At 40.7% G+C, this 17,535-nt stretch overlaps 1 protein-coding gene across 1 annotated transcript; it reads left to right on the forward strand.

Annotated features, from left to right (window-relative positions):
- Positions 1 to 12,964: 12,964 nt before the first annotated feature.
- Positions 12,965 to 13,693, forward strand: LOC139705837 (olfactory receptor 2H1-like). The gene has a single exon (XM_071612739.1). It carries the CDS (start codon positions 12,965 to 12,967, stop codon positions 13,691 to 13,693), a length of 729 nt encoding a protein of 242 aa, XP_071468840.1.
- Positions 13,694 to 17,535: the final 3,842 nt, after the last annotated feature.

Raw genomic sequence — 17,535 nt, forward strand, 5'->3', positions numbered from 1 at the left:
ACACTTTTGCAGCAGTTCAGACCAGTTCACTCCTGAGTCACCTGCATCTTCATCTCCTCAGCCCTCTGCAAACCGGGGTCCACCTCAGCACCTTGCCAGGTTAGACCACACATGCTCTTAGAATAAAGACCTTCCTTCTCATCCTGCCTGGGTTCCTCTGGAAGTCTGTGTGTCTCCCAGGGCAATTGGCCAAGTGAGTGATAGACTGGCCAAGGCCAGCAGCCTCCACTCCTTTATGGACATTTCACCTGAGACGTAGTGAGCAGGACCTGGCGTTGGTCATCAGAACCATGTAGCTTCTAAAATAAGACCAACCTCAGGTGTACTGGTGATCAGTCTAGTTTTCACAGGTTAACTATCATTTCTAGTATAAACTTCCCTATGTCTAGGAAGAAAGTACAGAATATGAAAAGAAGTATTAAAGAATACCAAGTCAGATGCCTAGAAACAAGTTTAATGGAGAAAGAATGATGTGGGTGGACACCTTCTCTTCAATTTGTCAGCAGTGTTTCACAGGTGAGGGATCCCAGATGAAAAGGACTCCTCTGTTTTTATATTTTTGAGAAGAAATGATTAAGAAATCAGGAAAGAAAGTTAAGAGTAATGAAGAAGAGGAATAGGCTCCTTGGAGCCCCCAGAGAGGTCTGGCAGTCACAGTGTTAACCTCCCTGCAGGCCATGGAGGGAGAGGAGCACTATCACCTGCCATGGAATCCTGTCCATCTTGGCCTTGGACTGTCCCTGGACTATTGGAATTGTTTTTCCTCCCATCCCTCAGGACCTCAGAGAGGCCAGCAACATTGCTCAGGGCAGAGACAGCTGCAGACTCCTCATGAACACAACATTCATCAAGCACTCCCAGGGTGGGGCAAGTGAGGTGGGGGCCTGCCCCTCCTAGGCAGGATGATCTTTGTGGAGATGGGAGGCCTGTGCTCAGGGCTGGAGCAAATTCAGATGTCCAGTGGGCTGTTTCCTTGGAGGGATGCATTGAGTTTCTGAGCTACAGCAAGCACAGTGTGAAAACAGGGTTTTCTACAGCAGAGGCTGGAGAAATACTGATCCTGGCAGCCAATGGCAGCCCGTCTGCTCCATGCTTCTCCTTGAGCATGCCCAGAGTCATGTCCACCATGCACCACAGGCATGGTCAGTGATATCTGTGTCAAGTTTCTGAGTCCTCGAGAGACCTCCTTGCTGTTCTCTCAAGAGTTTCCATTTGAATTTATACATTTGTACCCTCTCACATGCAAAGGGATACAGAGAAAAAACACCTTTTACTCAGAATGGTCTTTATTATTTATATTTGTGCCTGGGATAAAATGTATTATTGCCAAAATGTGGACATTGTTTCATAGCTCAGCAGGTAGTCTCATATATGGAGTAAGTCTTAAATATGTTACTGCTTTCTCTTTTTCTATAGTTCAACCTAATGTAATTTTATGAAGGATGAATAGAAATAATAGTGTAAATCACAAAATTATTATACTACAATATTCTATACATGGGTCTTAATTAAGTGATACCAAGGTAGGCAGTGTAACTTGTAAAGCCCAGGCTTGAAGACCTTCATCTAATCATAAATCTTAACAGTAAAATTAGGCTAATGCTGACAGGCAGCTTTATAATCTCCCTGAGAACAACTGTCTTGGGATTACTGTCCCCACAGCTTCCTTTACCTGCTTGTTCCTGATTCTGTAGATGAGGGGATTCAGGAAGGGAGGAACCATGGTGTAAAAGGCAGAGAGAACCAGGACCTGAAATGTGTCAGAGGTTGCTGAGGACCTCAGGTACATACCTGTGATGGAACTGAGGAAGACGGACACCACGAGGATGTGAGGGGTGCAGGTGGAGAAGGCCTTCCCTGGGGCTCTGGTTGGAAATTTCAGCACAGCAGAAATTATGCAAATGTATGATATGATTTTTTATACCAAAGCAGCCATCACCAATAATTATAATAGAGACAAGAAGAAGGACCGTGCTGCTGGTGGTATCAGAGCAGGAGAGCCTCAGCAGAGAGGAAAATAACTGATGAATCACAGAAGAACAGCAGCATGTGTTCCCAGTGTGCACACCTGCATACAGCAGACTACTGAGCAGGGAAGCCAGGGTCATGTGGACACAAAACTGAGGGTTCATGATGAGGAGAGGCTGGCATGATGAGGATTCATGATGAGGAGAGGCTGGCAGATGGCCACATTTGCTCTCTTGTAGCATCCTTTAATGCACAGAACATTGAATTGTGTACATCCTGAACTCTGTCTCTGTCATTTCTTCTGTTGTGCTGGTCATGGATTCTAACAATTTGGTTTGTTTGGGGCACTTCCTTCCCTTGTTTTTTTTCATGGTGTTCATGTGTCTTCCTTTCTATCACTGTGGATCTGAGGTGTTACAGTTTTTACCCCATAGGCTTATGGTGTCTCTGCAGGATTCCGATACCTCTCCTTTGGGGGGGGGGGCAATATTAACACATCGCAGTACAAACAACATACAGCCTTAAACCAAATAGCTGCTATTAAGTTGTTTATGGTTTTGTCACAGTATACAGACATTGTGAGTTCAATTCTCATCTTCAATACAAACAGGAGGTTTGCAAAAGGGTCTATAGTTTCTGATGGTGGACAATGAGAGAACAAAGGGTGAGGTGTAGGATGAAGTTTTAAGGAGGTAGGAGGTGAGGATGCAGGGCTATTGGCTCTTAGGAAGAGTGGAAAAGGAATCTAAAGTTGGCTTGTAGGAGTAGAAAAGAGAGAAAGTTTGGGGAGACAAGCAAGTGGAAAGACAATATAGAATACAAAAAAAACAAAATTTTTTTAAATGTAAAAATAGACAATAAAAGAATATACAAAACAACTGTAATATACTATTCATACATCCCAGACCTCAGTAGCATAAGGCATGAAAAGTACTTGGTTCCACCAATGTTTGGGATGTGAGGGTGGGAGAAGAGAAAGAGAGAAAAGAAGAAAAAAATCTCGAAGGAAAATAGAAGGATTGCTTTTGTTGGAGGTCAGGCTATTTCCTGTTTCCCTTCTCATCCAATAGGTGGGCTTGTCTGTTGTTTCCTGGTATCTCCACCCTCAGTAGGGTGAAGGTTTTTAGAGTGGGAGGGTTGGTCTTAGAGGCAGAGGTACTCAAGGTGGGATATAGAATGATCCCAAATGGGAGACTGCACTCCAAGGATCTCCTTTGGGGCCTGCTCATGTGAAGTGGGCACTTGATCTTATATCCTTGTATCACCTGTACCCCTCACAGTTCCTGGTCTCTAAGTCTCTAAACTGTATCTCCCTCACCCCCTCCCTTTCTACTTCCCAATCAGGAACCTCTCTCTGGAGGTCTGTGGGAGCACTCTGAAGGCTGTGCACCTGTCTTGGAGAGCTGTTTTGTATTTGGCAGAGCAGGACCAGGCTTTGGGGGATATAGACCAGCCAGGTAGCCTCAAGCCCTATGCCAGGTTAGTGGTGGCAGGGGAAAAGGGGTAATTGGGGACTATAGGTACCTTGATCTTGCTTCTAGTCCCCAGCCTGTGTCCTAAGCTGGGAGTTTCCCCAAGTAAAGATGGTGACAAAGGTGTCCCACAATGGAGGCAGCTGTTGTCACAGATGGGGTGTCAGGTTGGGTCGGATTGAGTGGTGGTGTTGGGTGGCAGTTTCCGAGACTCAACTCTGTGGTCTGCATTGTTGTTCCTGATGGCTGTCTCCAGACCTCGTTCTGTGTCCCCAAGTGCAGGCTACTACATGTAGGGGACTATGGCAGTGGTTACAGTGTCCCAATATGGAGCCCACTGGGGGAGACCTATGTTGGTAGATAGGGATCCACAAGGGAGTAGCTTCCAGAGGTCCTATGTGTGGGCAGTGGCTAGGTATCCTGTGTGCGTGGGCAGCCAGGGATCCTATGTGGGTGCTGATGCCAGTGGTTCCACCAGTGCAGAAGCAGCTGCAGGTCCTGTGTGGCCAGTGGCTGGGAGTCCTGCACTGAAACTGAGGCCTGGCACCTGCACAGGCACAGTCTATGGGATGGCTGCCCAAGCATCTTTTGGGGGTCCTTTAATAACTCCTAGAGAAACTATATCACACTACTAGTTTTCCAGGTCCTACAGCAACACAGAATGCAGCCTCCCTCTAACCCACCATCTTGGGTCCCCCTCCCTTGTTGTGTGGGCTATGCAGGGCTTAGTGACCTGCTGTTGAGGTGTTCTGTTAGGTCTCATGGCATTTCTCCATCATTTGTTTTCCTAGAGAGAAGAAATGTGTTTTCATCTAAAAACATTCATAGAGCACTTATTTATTGCAACATCTTAAGGAGTGTGTTTTTATTTCAGATTATTCATGGACATAGGCATATATATTCCTTTTTATTTTTCAGATGGTGGTAGGAAGCTGCATTAGTTGTCCCAAGACTGCAACTTTGAAGAGGGAGAAGGGCTGTCTTTGCTTCACCTGGGGGTCACTCATGGGGTCACAGCAATGCTGGAAGCAAGTCTCCTGAGCATGTTCGTGTTTCCCTGTGATGCACACAATGAGCTGTAGATGCCAGAGGGAGGACACTGTGTTCCAAGGGCACTGAGGTGCTCTGCTGCACCCTGGGGGGACATGGCCCTCTCTTGAGTCACTTGTGTAATGTTAGAAAGAGACCCTGAGACCCTAGATTATCAGTCTGTACTAGGAGGAAATAAGAAGAGTAGGACCTCAGAGGCTCTGGGGAAGGCAGAGCATGGTCAACAATTCCTGGGTGCTTCTGGTGTCTAAGGATGGCTGTGTGTTTCTCTATTAGCACTAATAACAATTCCCAGTGTTAAACATACACCAGACTCTTCTATGAAGCTCAAGCAACTGCCTAAATAAGGTGTTGTGTGTGTGGTGCAGACCATGTTCTCACATTTACATCTTAAATCATTTAGAGTTGATTTTTGAGTACCATGAAAGACAGAGGTCTGATTTAATTCTTTTGTATATGTGTATTTCTAATTTCCTAGCACCATGTATGAAGTCGTGGTCCTTTGCTGAATGTGTGTTATTGGCAACATTGTTAAAAAATAATTTAGTTGTTATTTCATGGATTTATTTCTATGGATTTGTGGTATATTTTAATGTCAGACAGTGTAGATATCTCTAATTTTGCTCCTTTTTCTCGGGATTAGGTTTGTTATTCAGGATCTTCGGTGATTCCATACTGTTTTAGATTTTTTTTCTATTTATGAAGATGAAGAAGATCTTGAGTATTTTGATGGGGTTTGCATTGAGTAGTAAGATTTTAACAATATTCATTATTTCAATCCATGAGCATAGGAGAATTTTCAATCTAGATTTTTTAATCTCCTGATTAAATTTTTTTCTAGATATCTTTTGAAGCCATTAAAATATACTGACTTCTTGATTTATATTTTTAGAAAGCTATTACTCTGTAGAAATTATATTTGTTTTGTGTATTTATTCTGTATCCTGTTACTTCTTGATTTCATTTATTATTTCAACAGTTTTTGGTGGAGTTTTTAGATTTTTTTTTCTATATAAAATTATATCATCATTATCATACAGTGATAACTGATCTCCTTCTCCTCAATTTGCATGATTCTTATTGGTTTCTACTATTTAATTCTCTGGATAGATCTTAAAGTAGTGTATTAAAGAAAAGTCATGAGAGTGGTCATCCTGGTCTTCTTCTATATCTTAGAGTAAAGCTTTCAGATTTCCCCATTCAGTATGATGTTAGTTGAAGGTTTGTCACATATGAACATTATTGGGTTGAAATACATACTTTCTACCCGTAATTTGTGAGCTTTATTTTTATTACGAAGAGATGTGAGTTTGTCAAGTAATTTTATATGCCTTTAAAATAATTATATAACATTTATCTTTTCTTTAAATGTGATATATCACATTCATTCTGTATATGTGTAGATGTGTTGAACACAATAGTAAATGATGTTCCCTGGGACGGATTCCATTTGATCATAGTTTAAATGTGTTCTTGAGTTTGCTTTGCCAGTATTATATTGAGGAATTTTGCATCTCTGTAATTTTGCGTTTCTGTAATTTTATTTCTGTTTTTGTGGTGTCTGTTCCATGATTCAATATTAGAATAATAAAGTATTTATATTATGTTCAAAATTTTATGACTTTCTGTGTCTCAGTGGTTTTCTGACCAGTGTTAAATGAGAAAGTTGCTGAAGTTCAATTTTTCAAACCTACAAGCTAACTTGTGACCTCCACAAGCTGGGTTCCTGCCCTGGTGTTCCACTTGAAAATGGGGGAAAGGCTGGGCAGGTTGGCACGAGCCTGTAATTTCAGTGTGAGGCTGAGGCAGGAGGATCATAAGTTCATGGCAAACCTGGGCAACTAAGCATGGACCTGAGCAACTTAGCAAGACCCTGTCTCAAGAGTACCAGTGGCAGGAGGTCCATAGCACCTAGGGGAGCTGTTCTTGTGCCCCAGGACCTCTGGCAGGATCCAAAGCCAAAGAGTGATAGACATCTTCTAAATGTCCCAAATCTCAATGAAATCCAAACCAAGATTCAGCAAGAATTTCATTCAGTTTGGCATGGTTTACTACAAAGAACTCTAATGTGAGCTCACAAACTGTGGCCTGCCCATGTATCCTGAGGCAAGCAATGTGGTTTAGTATTTTGAATAATATTTTTGATTGAATTTCTCTTTCTATTCATTATATTTTCAAGTTTATTAATTATATTTTATCTTAATTTTTTTGTCTTCCAAATTAGTTATTTCTTTTTTAATATTTTGAAATTTTTCTTAATTTACTCAAGATTGTAAGTGTCTTTTTCAATTATTAAACATCTGCAGCAGTTTATACATTTAAGTTATACTTGACATAATTTTCTTTTTTTCTTTGAAACCCCAAGTTTGTTAACTTACAATGTTAGCTTCAATTTTTGTTTTATATTTCTCCTTGGATACTTCATACATAACATTTAAGTTCTATTTCACAACAATATCACCAAATATTACATTTTTCTTTAAAAAATGATTTTTTATCAATTCTGATTATAATACTCTATCATGTGTGGCTTTGTCCTGGGGACTTAAGCACTTAGCCCTTTTTGTCCACCCAGGGACACCAATTGCCGGGTTTTGTTTGCGACTAAAACACTCATGGGTCACTCCAGGAGAATTGGGCTAACTGGGCTTGCAAAATTACCACACAAGAGACACAAATACCTTTTTCATTGGGGTCACTGTGATGGCTCCTCTGACCTTCAGGGTCTGCAGAAGGGGAGAGAGAGAGAGAGAGAGAGAGAGAGAGAGAGAGAGAGAGAGAGAGCAAGCACACGCTGACCACTTTTATTGAGAAGAAGCTATTCAAATGAAGCAAGGGGTCAAGTTTCAGAGGTCTGAGTCTAGCTTCATGATGTCCACTGTCAGCAGGTTGACTCACACCTGGGTAGGCCACAACCAAGGGCACAGTAAGATAAGGGGTCACACAAAGGTATTTCCATGGAACATTCTATCCCAAACAGGGCAAAGGGTTATATTACAAAGAAACATGTGAGCATAGCTCCAACCATGGGGCTGTAGCAAGACACTGTCCCTGGAACCCAAGAAGGGCGGGGTGGTCTGGCTTGGCTGCTGCAGGATGCCTCAATCACACAGCCAGGGAGTGACTCAGTCACATGCAAGGTTGGTCTCCCACAATCATGCTGTTTTTGACTTTCTTCTCACATTTCCTTCAACTTTTTTTTACGTTTAATTATAATGTTGCCTACCCTGAAGTATCTTATACTTAAAAGGAGAATGTTTTTATTCCAAGCCATCAAGGTCTATATTCAGAATTGTTTTTTGAGATGAGTTTGTGCCTCATACACTTGCTATGTTATGGATGATTCCCAGGATAATTGATGGACTCCACCAAAAACTGTTAAAAATAATAAACAAATTCAAGAAGAAATAGGATACAAAATAAATACACAAAACAGGTATCAACTCTACAGGGAAATACCAAAATTGCTACAAAATAAATCAAGAAGTCAATATATTTTAATGGCTTACAAATATGTCTTAAAATAAATTTAACTGTCTGCTTAACCTCTTTGTCTTTATCTTCTACTTTGTCATTAAGCATACCAAACCTCATATTAAAATGTGTCTCTGTCTGATGTAATTTTTTTTGAATTTTCCAATCTCTGTTTTTAGATTTGGAATAATACTTTCAATTGAGGTCAGACAGGTAACAGAGCTTATTTTGACTTTCTCCTGTCTCTGTTCTGTCTTCACAACGGTTACAGGGTGGGTTGCAGCACACACTCAGTGAAACTGATGTCATGAGTAATAAACCATGCCCTCTTGCAACCTTCAGAACATATAATCACTAAACCAATTGATCAGTGTTCATGGCAATGAATTTAAACAGTCAAGTGAAACAGTTAAAGGAGTAGGGAATTTATTCACTGAAAACAAGGGAAACATTTAATTCATTTTATTTTATTTTCATTCTTTCTTTTTTTTTAATTTTTTATTGTTGGTTGTTCAAAACAGTACATAGTTCTTGATATATCATATTTCACACTTTGATTCAAGTGGGTTATTAACTCCCATTTTTACCCCGTATACAGATTGCAGAATCACATCAGTTACACATCCATTGATTTACATATTGCCATACTAGTGTCTGTTGTATTCTGCTGCCTTTCCTATCCTCTACTATCACCCCTCCCCTCCCCTCCTCTCCCCTCTTCTCTCTCTACCCTCTCTATTGTCATTCATTTCTCCCCCTTGTATTATTTTCCCCTTTCCCCTCACTTCCTCTTGTATGTAATTTTGTATAACCCTGAGGGTCTCCTTCCATTTCCATGCAGTTTCCCTTCTCTCTCCCTTTCCCTCCCACCTTTCATTCTTTCAACTTTGCCACATCTTGGGAATGGCCACTAATTACTGTGAGGAACAATGTCCTAGAGACAGTTTCTTCTAATCACTTTCCTTCTTTATGGAAAAAGAAAAGTTGTTGCCCTTTTTCTTCCAAGCTGCTATTGTCTGTGCCATCCTCTATTTAAATACAGAGTTACTCAGGGCTGAGAAAAGTCCCAAGGTAGGTACGTCTATGGGTGACACCAGGCCTGGACCCTGCTTTGCTCAGCTATGTCACTGACCTGCTTCCTCACTGGTAATCTTCTGACTTTCTGAGATAGAAAGTAGATACGAAAATAGAATAAATAAAACTAGAAAAGGCTCAGAAGGCATAAGAGTTCTCAGACTTGAAGGGGATTGAAGCTATGTGCAATTGTGGAGCAGAATATATTAAAAACACACAAATTATCAACCTCGAGAATATCATGTTTGTGTTGTAGAATTTTCATGCTACAGCACACACACACACACACACACACACACACACTCACACACATCTGTTTTCACTAATGTTGCAGAAATCTCTTAGCACATTTTCATTTCCCACACCACAGCAGTGAACTTAAAACACCTCATATTGAGAGGTGTGAAGTGTGGTGGAGGATTGTTTAGTGAAGCATCACTGTCAAGCAAGCCCAGTGATTAACCATCACACATTTCTTCACTTTACATGTGCTTGTAAGAATTGCAATCAGTCGTAGTAAAACTATAGCTAGTTAGAACTGAAATGCTCAAGTTTCTTTATGTAAGATAACTTGATGTTACAGCTGAGGTGTTCTTGAGCCCAAATCTGACAATTCCAGAGGGAGGCAGGAGCAGGGCAGATTCTCCCTCAGCAGATGAGGTAGTTTGGGGCCTTAACCTGGACAATGGTGGCTTTTGGAAAATACCTGTGCAAAAATGGCCATTGTTTCAGCGAGATGAAAGAGGGGTCTCAGTGAAGTACTCTGAACATTTAATAATTTAGGAATTGCATTTACATTTTATTTTCAACATTTCAAAATCCAATTGATTTAAGCTTTAGTGCAGAAAATAATATTAGAAAACAAGGACACAAATGTCTTGGTAAAAATTTCCCTAAACTATAAAAAAAGGCAATGAATGAAATACCAATATAAATGAAGAAAGATAAAAATCACATAGAAGAAGAAAGTATATTAAACAATATTAAATGCTTTTAATTAGGGATTTGAGTTGTTCATATAAAAGCCCAAGGCTAAGTATGAAGGCTAAAATATCAAATAAGCTAAAGGTTATTTAAATATAGGTATAAGCTCAAAAGTTAATTCCTATTATCAGGGAAGGAGTCCTATTAATTTACATACTCTTTAGAAAAATAAAACTACATAAATTTAAATAGAATCATAAATATTTTATTTTAGTGTGGAAGAATTTCCAAATGATCCTGAATTCAAAATAATAGATTTGTGATGAAAATGTAAATCACATGCTCACTAGGGCCTTACCATCTTAGTTCTGAATTCCAGAGAGCAGATTTAGAGGTTATTTATTGGTGGTGTGATGAGTTAGGTAAAAATCACCCCTGCATGTGGTGGGGGGGGGGGAGGACATTCCCCATCCCTGCTTGGAAGCTCTGTCAATATAGAGTTTGGAAAGAGATGGGTTGCTCTCATAAAAAATGCACTCATGGCAAGAATGAAGGAATTATTTACACAGATATTTTTCTCAGTGTTTAGATAAGAAAAACTTGAATAGAAAATACATTTAAAATAGGATTAAAATCATTACCCAAATCTGGCACTAAAATAGAGTAGTATGAATCTCTGAATCACACTCAAGGATTAATACTTAGAAGGAGTGTAAAGACGTGAGGCTGCATGCACAACTGTAATGCTCTTGAAGTCAGGATTCTAATCCATATCTGGCATATTTTATGAAAAACAGCAATGTGTATTTAGACATCATGTCTAATAAAATGTATTATGAAAAGAAGAAATCAAGCCTCCATTGTAAATATTTTATTGATGTTACAGTGTGATTAGAGTTATTTTATTGCTTCTTTTTAATGTGTCTTTATTTGTAGTATTCACAAAATTCATTTATAAAGAAAGCATATAATGTTTTAAGAATATAATTCAATACAATTTTTTAAAGTAAACACATAACATCATTAACCTGAATTTATTTTTTCCTTATGTATGAAGAACCAGAACCTGTAGGTATCATTTGAAAAGACAAATCCCAGCTGATAATCTGCAAGCTCTTGTTCAGTGCCGAAGTCCAGTGCCAGAATCCAGTGCCAGAGTCAGCCTAAGTAAGTGGTCACCTGAGACTCAGGGGATGGGGAACCAGGAGGAGGCTGGGAACTCCTAATGCAACTTGTTGCGGGGTCAGTCCTGGGACTTGGTGGGTGCCCCAGCAGAGGGGCGAGTTCAGCTGTGGGCCTGGGGCCTCTGCTCCTGCCCCCTTGCCCTCCCTACTGGGCTCTCAGGCTGCACCCTGCTCAGCGCTTGGCTTCCAGTCCTCCCTGCAGCATCACCTGTCCATCTCTGCTTCTTGCCCCCTTTACCGCCATCTGCAGTTATGACAGCTAGCCTTGTTTGCTTACATAGAACACATTGTTTGAAAAAATGGGACCCTTATGATTTATTTGTTCATTGATGTACTTTCTCCACGGACTTCTGAGCTGCACCAAAGCAAGAATTTCATCTCTTGTTCACAGTATGTCCACCCATCAGAGCAAAGCAACAGGCTCATGAGAATCAATTACTGAAGAACAGTGATGGGTTTCTAGACTGTTCCATAAGATTTTACACTATTTGGCCACATTTGAAGGCTAATTTCCAAATGAACAATGCCAAGTCCCTTTCACGTAAGGCAAGTTTTGTGTCCTGTGCCTCTCATGTTCCTGATTTCTTTGGAAGATTTCTACATTTCTGGGAAGACCAAAAAAAAAATCAGTATTCTGGTGTTTAGATCTGTATCCCAGTTAGTGTATTTAACCAATGCCTCTGCTAAACATTTTCCACCTTGCCAAGTAGAAAATGTTCAAATAATACCAATTTCATAAACGTCTCACTTGGTCCCCCCCCTCTTTCTATCCCCCTCTCCCCATTCATATTTCTCTCTTCTCTCTCTCTCTCTCTCTCTCTCTCTCTCTCTCGGTACTGGGGATTGGATCCAGGTGCAATAAACCACTGAACCACATTCCCAGCCCTTTTTTATTTTTTTGTTTGGAGACAGGGACTCACTGGGTTGCTTAACACTCAAAAATTTGCTGAGGCTGGATTTGAACTCACCATCATCCTGCCTCAGCCCCCTGAGCTCTTGGATTACAAGCATGTGTCCCTGCCCCTGGTCCATCTCTATTTTCAGGGATTGTAATATCTTGATATTTATACTTTATTCCTAGTTGGTTTTTGGGAATTGTGATGATGGACATATATATGGTAGAATAAGGCAGCAGTTATAGTGATTTCAGTTTCACCAGTTCTGGGAATGTCAGCACTTAGTTCTGGAAGGACCTTGTCACCCCCTCTCTTCTGGAACAGAATGCTCTGTGGCAATGGTTGTTGTAGCCATTCATCAGGTAAGAACAGTGATGGGGTTGCTGTGCTTGGTTCTTTAATTTAAGTTACTTGAGGCCAAGGAAGTGGTGCCCAACCCATTTTAACTCCTTAAACATTGGTATCTCTTCTATGCCAAGCTACTGCTTCAATCACTCAGAGAATGGTACTGAAGTTTACACTGGGGGCACAGGACTATTGATTCTGGGATAATCTATAGCCCATGCATTTCTATTAATATCACCAAATAATGCTAAATAATATCTGCTTCTTTTGTAGAAAAACATAGATAAATGAAAGTTAAACTTTTTCCACCTTTAATTCCATGTATAAACATGGCTGAGTGTATAATCTGGAAGGAGCATGTAAGTATTCTAAGGTGACCATGTAAGGTTTTCAACTGGGAATGCAAGGGCTGCATATTTTATAGAACAGTTACAAGAGGTGTTGCAAAACCACCTTGGTTTAAACAGACATTATAAGAAAGTCATTGCATCCCATTGTCCTCTCCAAATAAATGGCAGTAAGGTCTTTCTACAAATTTTGTACACAAAATCTTGCTTAGCATTATGTTTGAGCCCTAATGCCAAAAACCACAGGGAGGACCAACCAGAGCTACCCTGTCAGCTTCATCCTGCTCGGGATCTCTGAGTGGCCCCATCTGGAAAAGACACTCTTCTGGGCTGTGATCCTCTTTTTCACCATGACCACCCTCTGCAACTCCAGCATCGTACTGCTGTCCTTCATGGACCCCCATCTCCACACACCCATGTACCTCTTTCTTGGCAATCTTTCCTTCTTGGATCTCTGCTTAACCACAGCCTCTGTGCCCCAGATGTTGCCCCACTTGTGGGGGCCGGACAAGAGCATCACCTACACAGGGTGTGTCATCCAACTGGGCGTGTTCCTCTGGGCTGGAGCCACAGAAGGCGTGCTGCTGGTGGAGATGGCCTTTGACCGCTATATTGCTGTCTGCCAGCCCCTGCACTACACTTTCCTCATGCACCGTCCACTCTGTTGGAAGCTGGTTTTCCTAGTCTGGCTGTCTGGTCTGATAGTGTCTCTGTTCCAATCTTCCACCACCTTCCAGCTGCCCTTCTGCCCCCATCACCTCCTGAATGGCTTTCTGTGTGAGATGCCTGTCCTCATGCACCTGGCCTGTGTAGACACCACCGCCAATGAGTGGCAGATGACCATGACGGCTGTCATCTTCACCATGGTCCCTTTGGGGCTGATCCTGGCTTCCTATGGGTGCATAGCTCAGGCTGTGAGGAGCATGAAATCAGAGGAGGGAAAGAAGAAAACCATTTGACCTGCTCCTCCCACCTCCTCGTGGTATTCATGTTTTATGGGACAGTGGCCATGGTGTACACTGACCCTAAAAGCAACTTTGATTCAAATAATGGCAAGTTTTTCACTTTCTTCTACACTGTGGTCACACCCCTGTTGAACCCTATCATCTACACCCTGAGGAACCAAGAGGAACAGGATGCTTGGCTGAGACAGCTGGGAAAGTGGTTGAGCCGAAGGCAAAGCAAATAGTAAAGGATTTGAATTAAAAAGGAAGCTTATTAATGACATGCACACAGTCTCCTAAATGGAGTCTCTAGGCAAAAGAGGTGTAAACCCTTTTACAAACATACTATTTATATTTTAAACTACAATTGATCACACCATTTCTGTTTATTGTGACAAAACTGTGGACGTTTAGTAAGAGCTATTAGGTTTAAGGCTATATAGCCTTTGTTTTGGGTGCTGTTAATATTGATCTCCTTCTTAAAAGTGAGATACTTAAGACTTTAGGAGACAATATAAGTCTATAGGGTAGAAACTGTGCTGCCTCAGATCCACATTATGAGAAGCCCCATGAACAACATGAAAAAACAAGGGAACAAAGTGCCCCAGAGAAAGAAAGATGCTAGAACAACAGAATCCACTGATGACACAGTGGAAGAAATATCAGAGAAGTTCAGAATGTGCATAGTTAAGCTGATGTGTCACATAAAGTATGATGGAAAGAGTGAAATCAGAGACAAATTTCAGGAGGTAAAATACCACTTCAATAAAGAGAGATTTATGAAATGAAATCAAGAAAATATGTATGTGATTTGTATAAATGAATTCATTCATCTACCTCCCTGTCACCTGCAATGTATTTGGTACTTGGTCCCTGTTGCCTTAATCTGGATATATTTCTCTTTCATCTCTCAACTCTGTGCAGATAAGTTTGTGAATTTTGTGTATGGTAAGTAAAAGTGAATTGAAAAGAAAGATTTTAACCCACAAGAGGCAGCATGAAAAACTATCACATGCGGTACTTGCAAACACTGTTCAGATCTCCACCACACTCCAAGTACACTATCAGTGAAGAATAGAAATCATCACAAAAACTACAGTGTTTACAAGACTTCTGTGTGCCAGTTATTCTCTGCAGAATTAACATTCTGGTAGATGATAATCTGGATGAAATTGCAGATTGCTGGAAAGGATAAAAATGAGGCTCAGATGCCTTTGGAGTATAATGCCAAGAATTCACTCCTGAGTGTATCCTGTTCTCCACAAGGAAGCAGAACTGAGTCTCTCCTTGGCTTCTCCCTTCCACTGTGTCTGCAGTCAGGGTGCATCTGGGAAGTCAGCACATGGTATGTAGGATGTGGGGAGCTCTGTCACCTCTGCTTTATGTGAACCTGGTGCCTGGCCAGTGGGAACAGGGCCCCAGGGAGCCCAGAGCTCAGCCTGCAGAGACAGCAGGAGGCCTGAGCACACCACCAGGCAGCAGCCCTCCTGAGCCCAGGAGAGAGGACTTGGCCATGTACCAGCATGGACAGTGAATGACACTTAGAAACTCCTCTGCTGGACATCACTCTAAGTCATTATTGAGGAATGAGTAACACTGGGGAGAGACTGATGTTTCTCTGTGTGTTTTCATCTCTGCCCTCCTTGACCTCAGTGTGAGTTAGGGGTGTTTATGGGGATCAGTTTACATCAAGGGTGGTGGGCAACTCTCACTCACTCCCCAACCTGTAAGTGGGAAATATCTAACACTATCTGCAGTTTAGCTGCAAAATTTCTTGTCATGGAGATGAAAGGCACATGTCATGAATTTAGCCTTTGTAACGATTTGTAATTATCAATCCAGTGTTATGTACAAAAATATGAAATTGTACAACATCCAACTACATCTTATTCCCAAGTATTTGTTTCAGTCTTAATGAAACATCTATCCATTGTCCCAACTTATCTTTACTTACTGTCACTTGAATCCACTAAGTATAATCTCCATGTTTGAATTTATGTCCTGGAGATTTTCTATAAGTAGATCATTCAGTGTGTGATCTTTTTTATGACTTCACTTAGCCTGATATTTTCCCAACTGGTTCACATTATAGCATTTATTACTATTTTATTCTTTTAGTGGATGAATAAGTTTCCATTATATATTTATATCAGCATTTTTAAAAATCCATATATCTACCTAGAGCCATCTTGGTCCTTTGTACTATTAAATACTGTCTGATTTGTCAATCACTGTCTGTTGGGTTTTGTTGCTCCTGGGATAGATTCCATATATATGGAGTGCTATTGTTTTCATGTGCCATTGGATTTGGTTTTCTAGATGTTGCTGAGAATGCTTGTGTATGTCTTGATCAAGGATATGGGTCCATAATCCTCTTTTTTTGGTGGTTTTTGTGTAGTTTTCTGGATCTTATATTAGGGAAATTATGGTTTTGTGGAACGTGACTTGAGGATTTGAGGTTCATTTCAGATCCCTGGAGTGGTTTCAGGAGACGTGGTGTCTCTTCTTTTTGAAGGTTTGGCAAAACAGTAGTGAAGCCATGAGCTGCTAGAGGTTTCTTTACTGGGAATCTTTATTCTGATTTAAATTTATTGGTCATATTGATGTCTGAGTCTCTTATTTTCTCATAATTCACTTCTGGTGTGTTCTATCTGTCCCAAATTTATTCCTTTTGTATAGATTTTCCAATATGTTGGTATGTGTTTGTTTATACAAGTTGCTAATAGGTCTTAGCATTTCTGTAACATTTGTGAAAAGGTCTTCTTTTTATTCTTTGATATTTTATTCATTTGGGCCTTTTTATTGTTAGCATAGCTAAAGATTTGCTAATTTTGTTTTTATTTTTACAAACAACTTTTTGTTTTCTTGATATTTTCTGTTGATATTTAGTGTTAATTGCTTGTTTCTGATTTAATGTTTATCATTTCTTTTCCAACTGCTTTTTACACGTGTGGGTGTCTGTTTTCTATTGTCATGGTAGGGTCTGCACTTAGTCTTTCTTCTTCATTGATGCAGTCATTGAGTGCAACACCTTCTGCCTTAGTAGTGCTTCATGAATGTCATAGGTTTTGCCTTGTATGGTTCTATCTTCATTAATAGTCTTAGTAAAATGCTGGGAGCCATTAGCCAAGTAGGTATGACAATTTCCTTGCCAGCGTACTCCATGTTGCTTAGTGGAAGGACTCGTGGAAATAGGACATTTTGCAGTGACATTGCATGTAGGTGACCTTGCTCAAGGACCAAGACGGATCCGGGTTTAGGGTGTTCCCCGTTTAGGATGATCCAGGTTTAGGGCATTCCCGGTTTAGGACTATCCGGGTTTAGGGTGGTTCCAGGTTTAAGGTTATTCCTGCTGGGAATAGGGAGTATCCTGCTGCCTGAGTTCCCCTTGAGTTCTCACGGGATTCAGACAGTATTTTTTGGGAGACAGAAGCCCAGTGGGGGTGGATTTGGGCAGAGAACGTGGATTTCCCCAGAATCTGATTGTAGACGGCTGGTGTGAATTCGGGAATAAAGAGTTGCTGTTTGAATCTACAAGCTGTGTGGTGGCTCGTGATTTTGTTCCCAGCCAGACTGCGGCAGTAAAAGGTGTGTTTTCCAGTGGCTTCTAATGTCTTTCCTTTAAAGTTAGTCTATTTTTGATTTTTTAAAAAGGAGTTTGACCTTAAGGACAAAGTCCATATATAACATTTTTTCCCAACTTCAGAAGTGTGGAAGAATGATCAACCAACAGACTATGACCACATATAAAATTTCAGATATTTTCACATATAATACCATGGAAAGTACACAGTTCAGGCAGCACCTAGGTGGGTTGATCTTGGGATGCTCTTTTGCTAATATTTGATGGACCAGTT

This window comes from Marmota flaviventris, chromosome 5 (assembly GCF_047511675.1).
Source record: "Marmota flaviventris isolate mMarFla1 chromosome 5, mMarFla1.hap1, whole genome shotgun sequence".
In the NCBI taxonomy this organism is placed as follows: domain Eukaryota; kingdom Metazoa; phylum Chordata; class Mammalia; order Rodentia; family Sciuridae; genus Marmota; species Marmota flaviventris.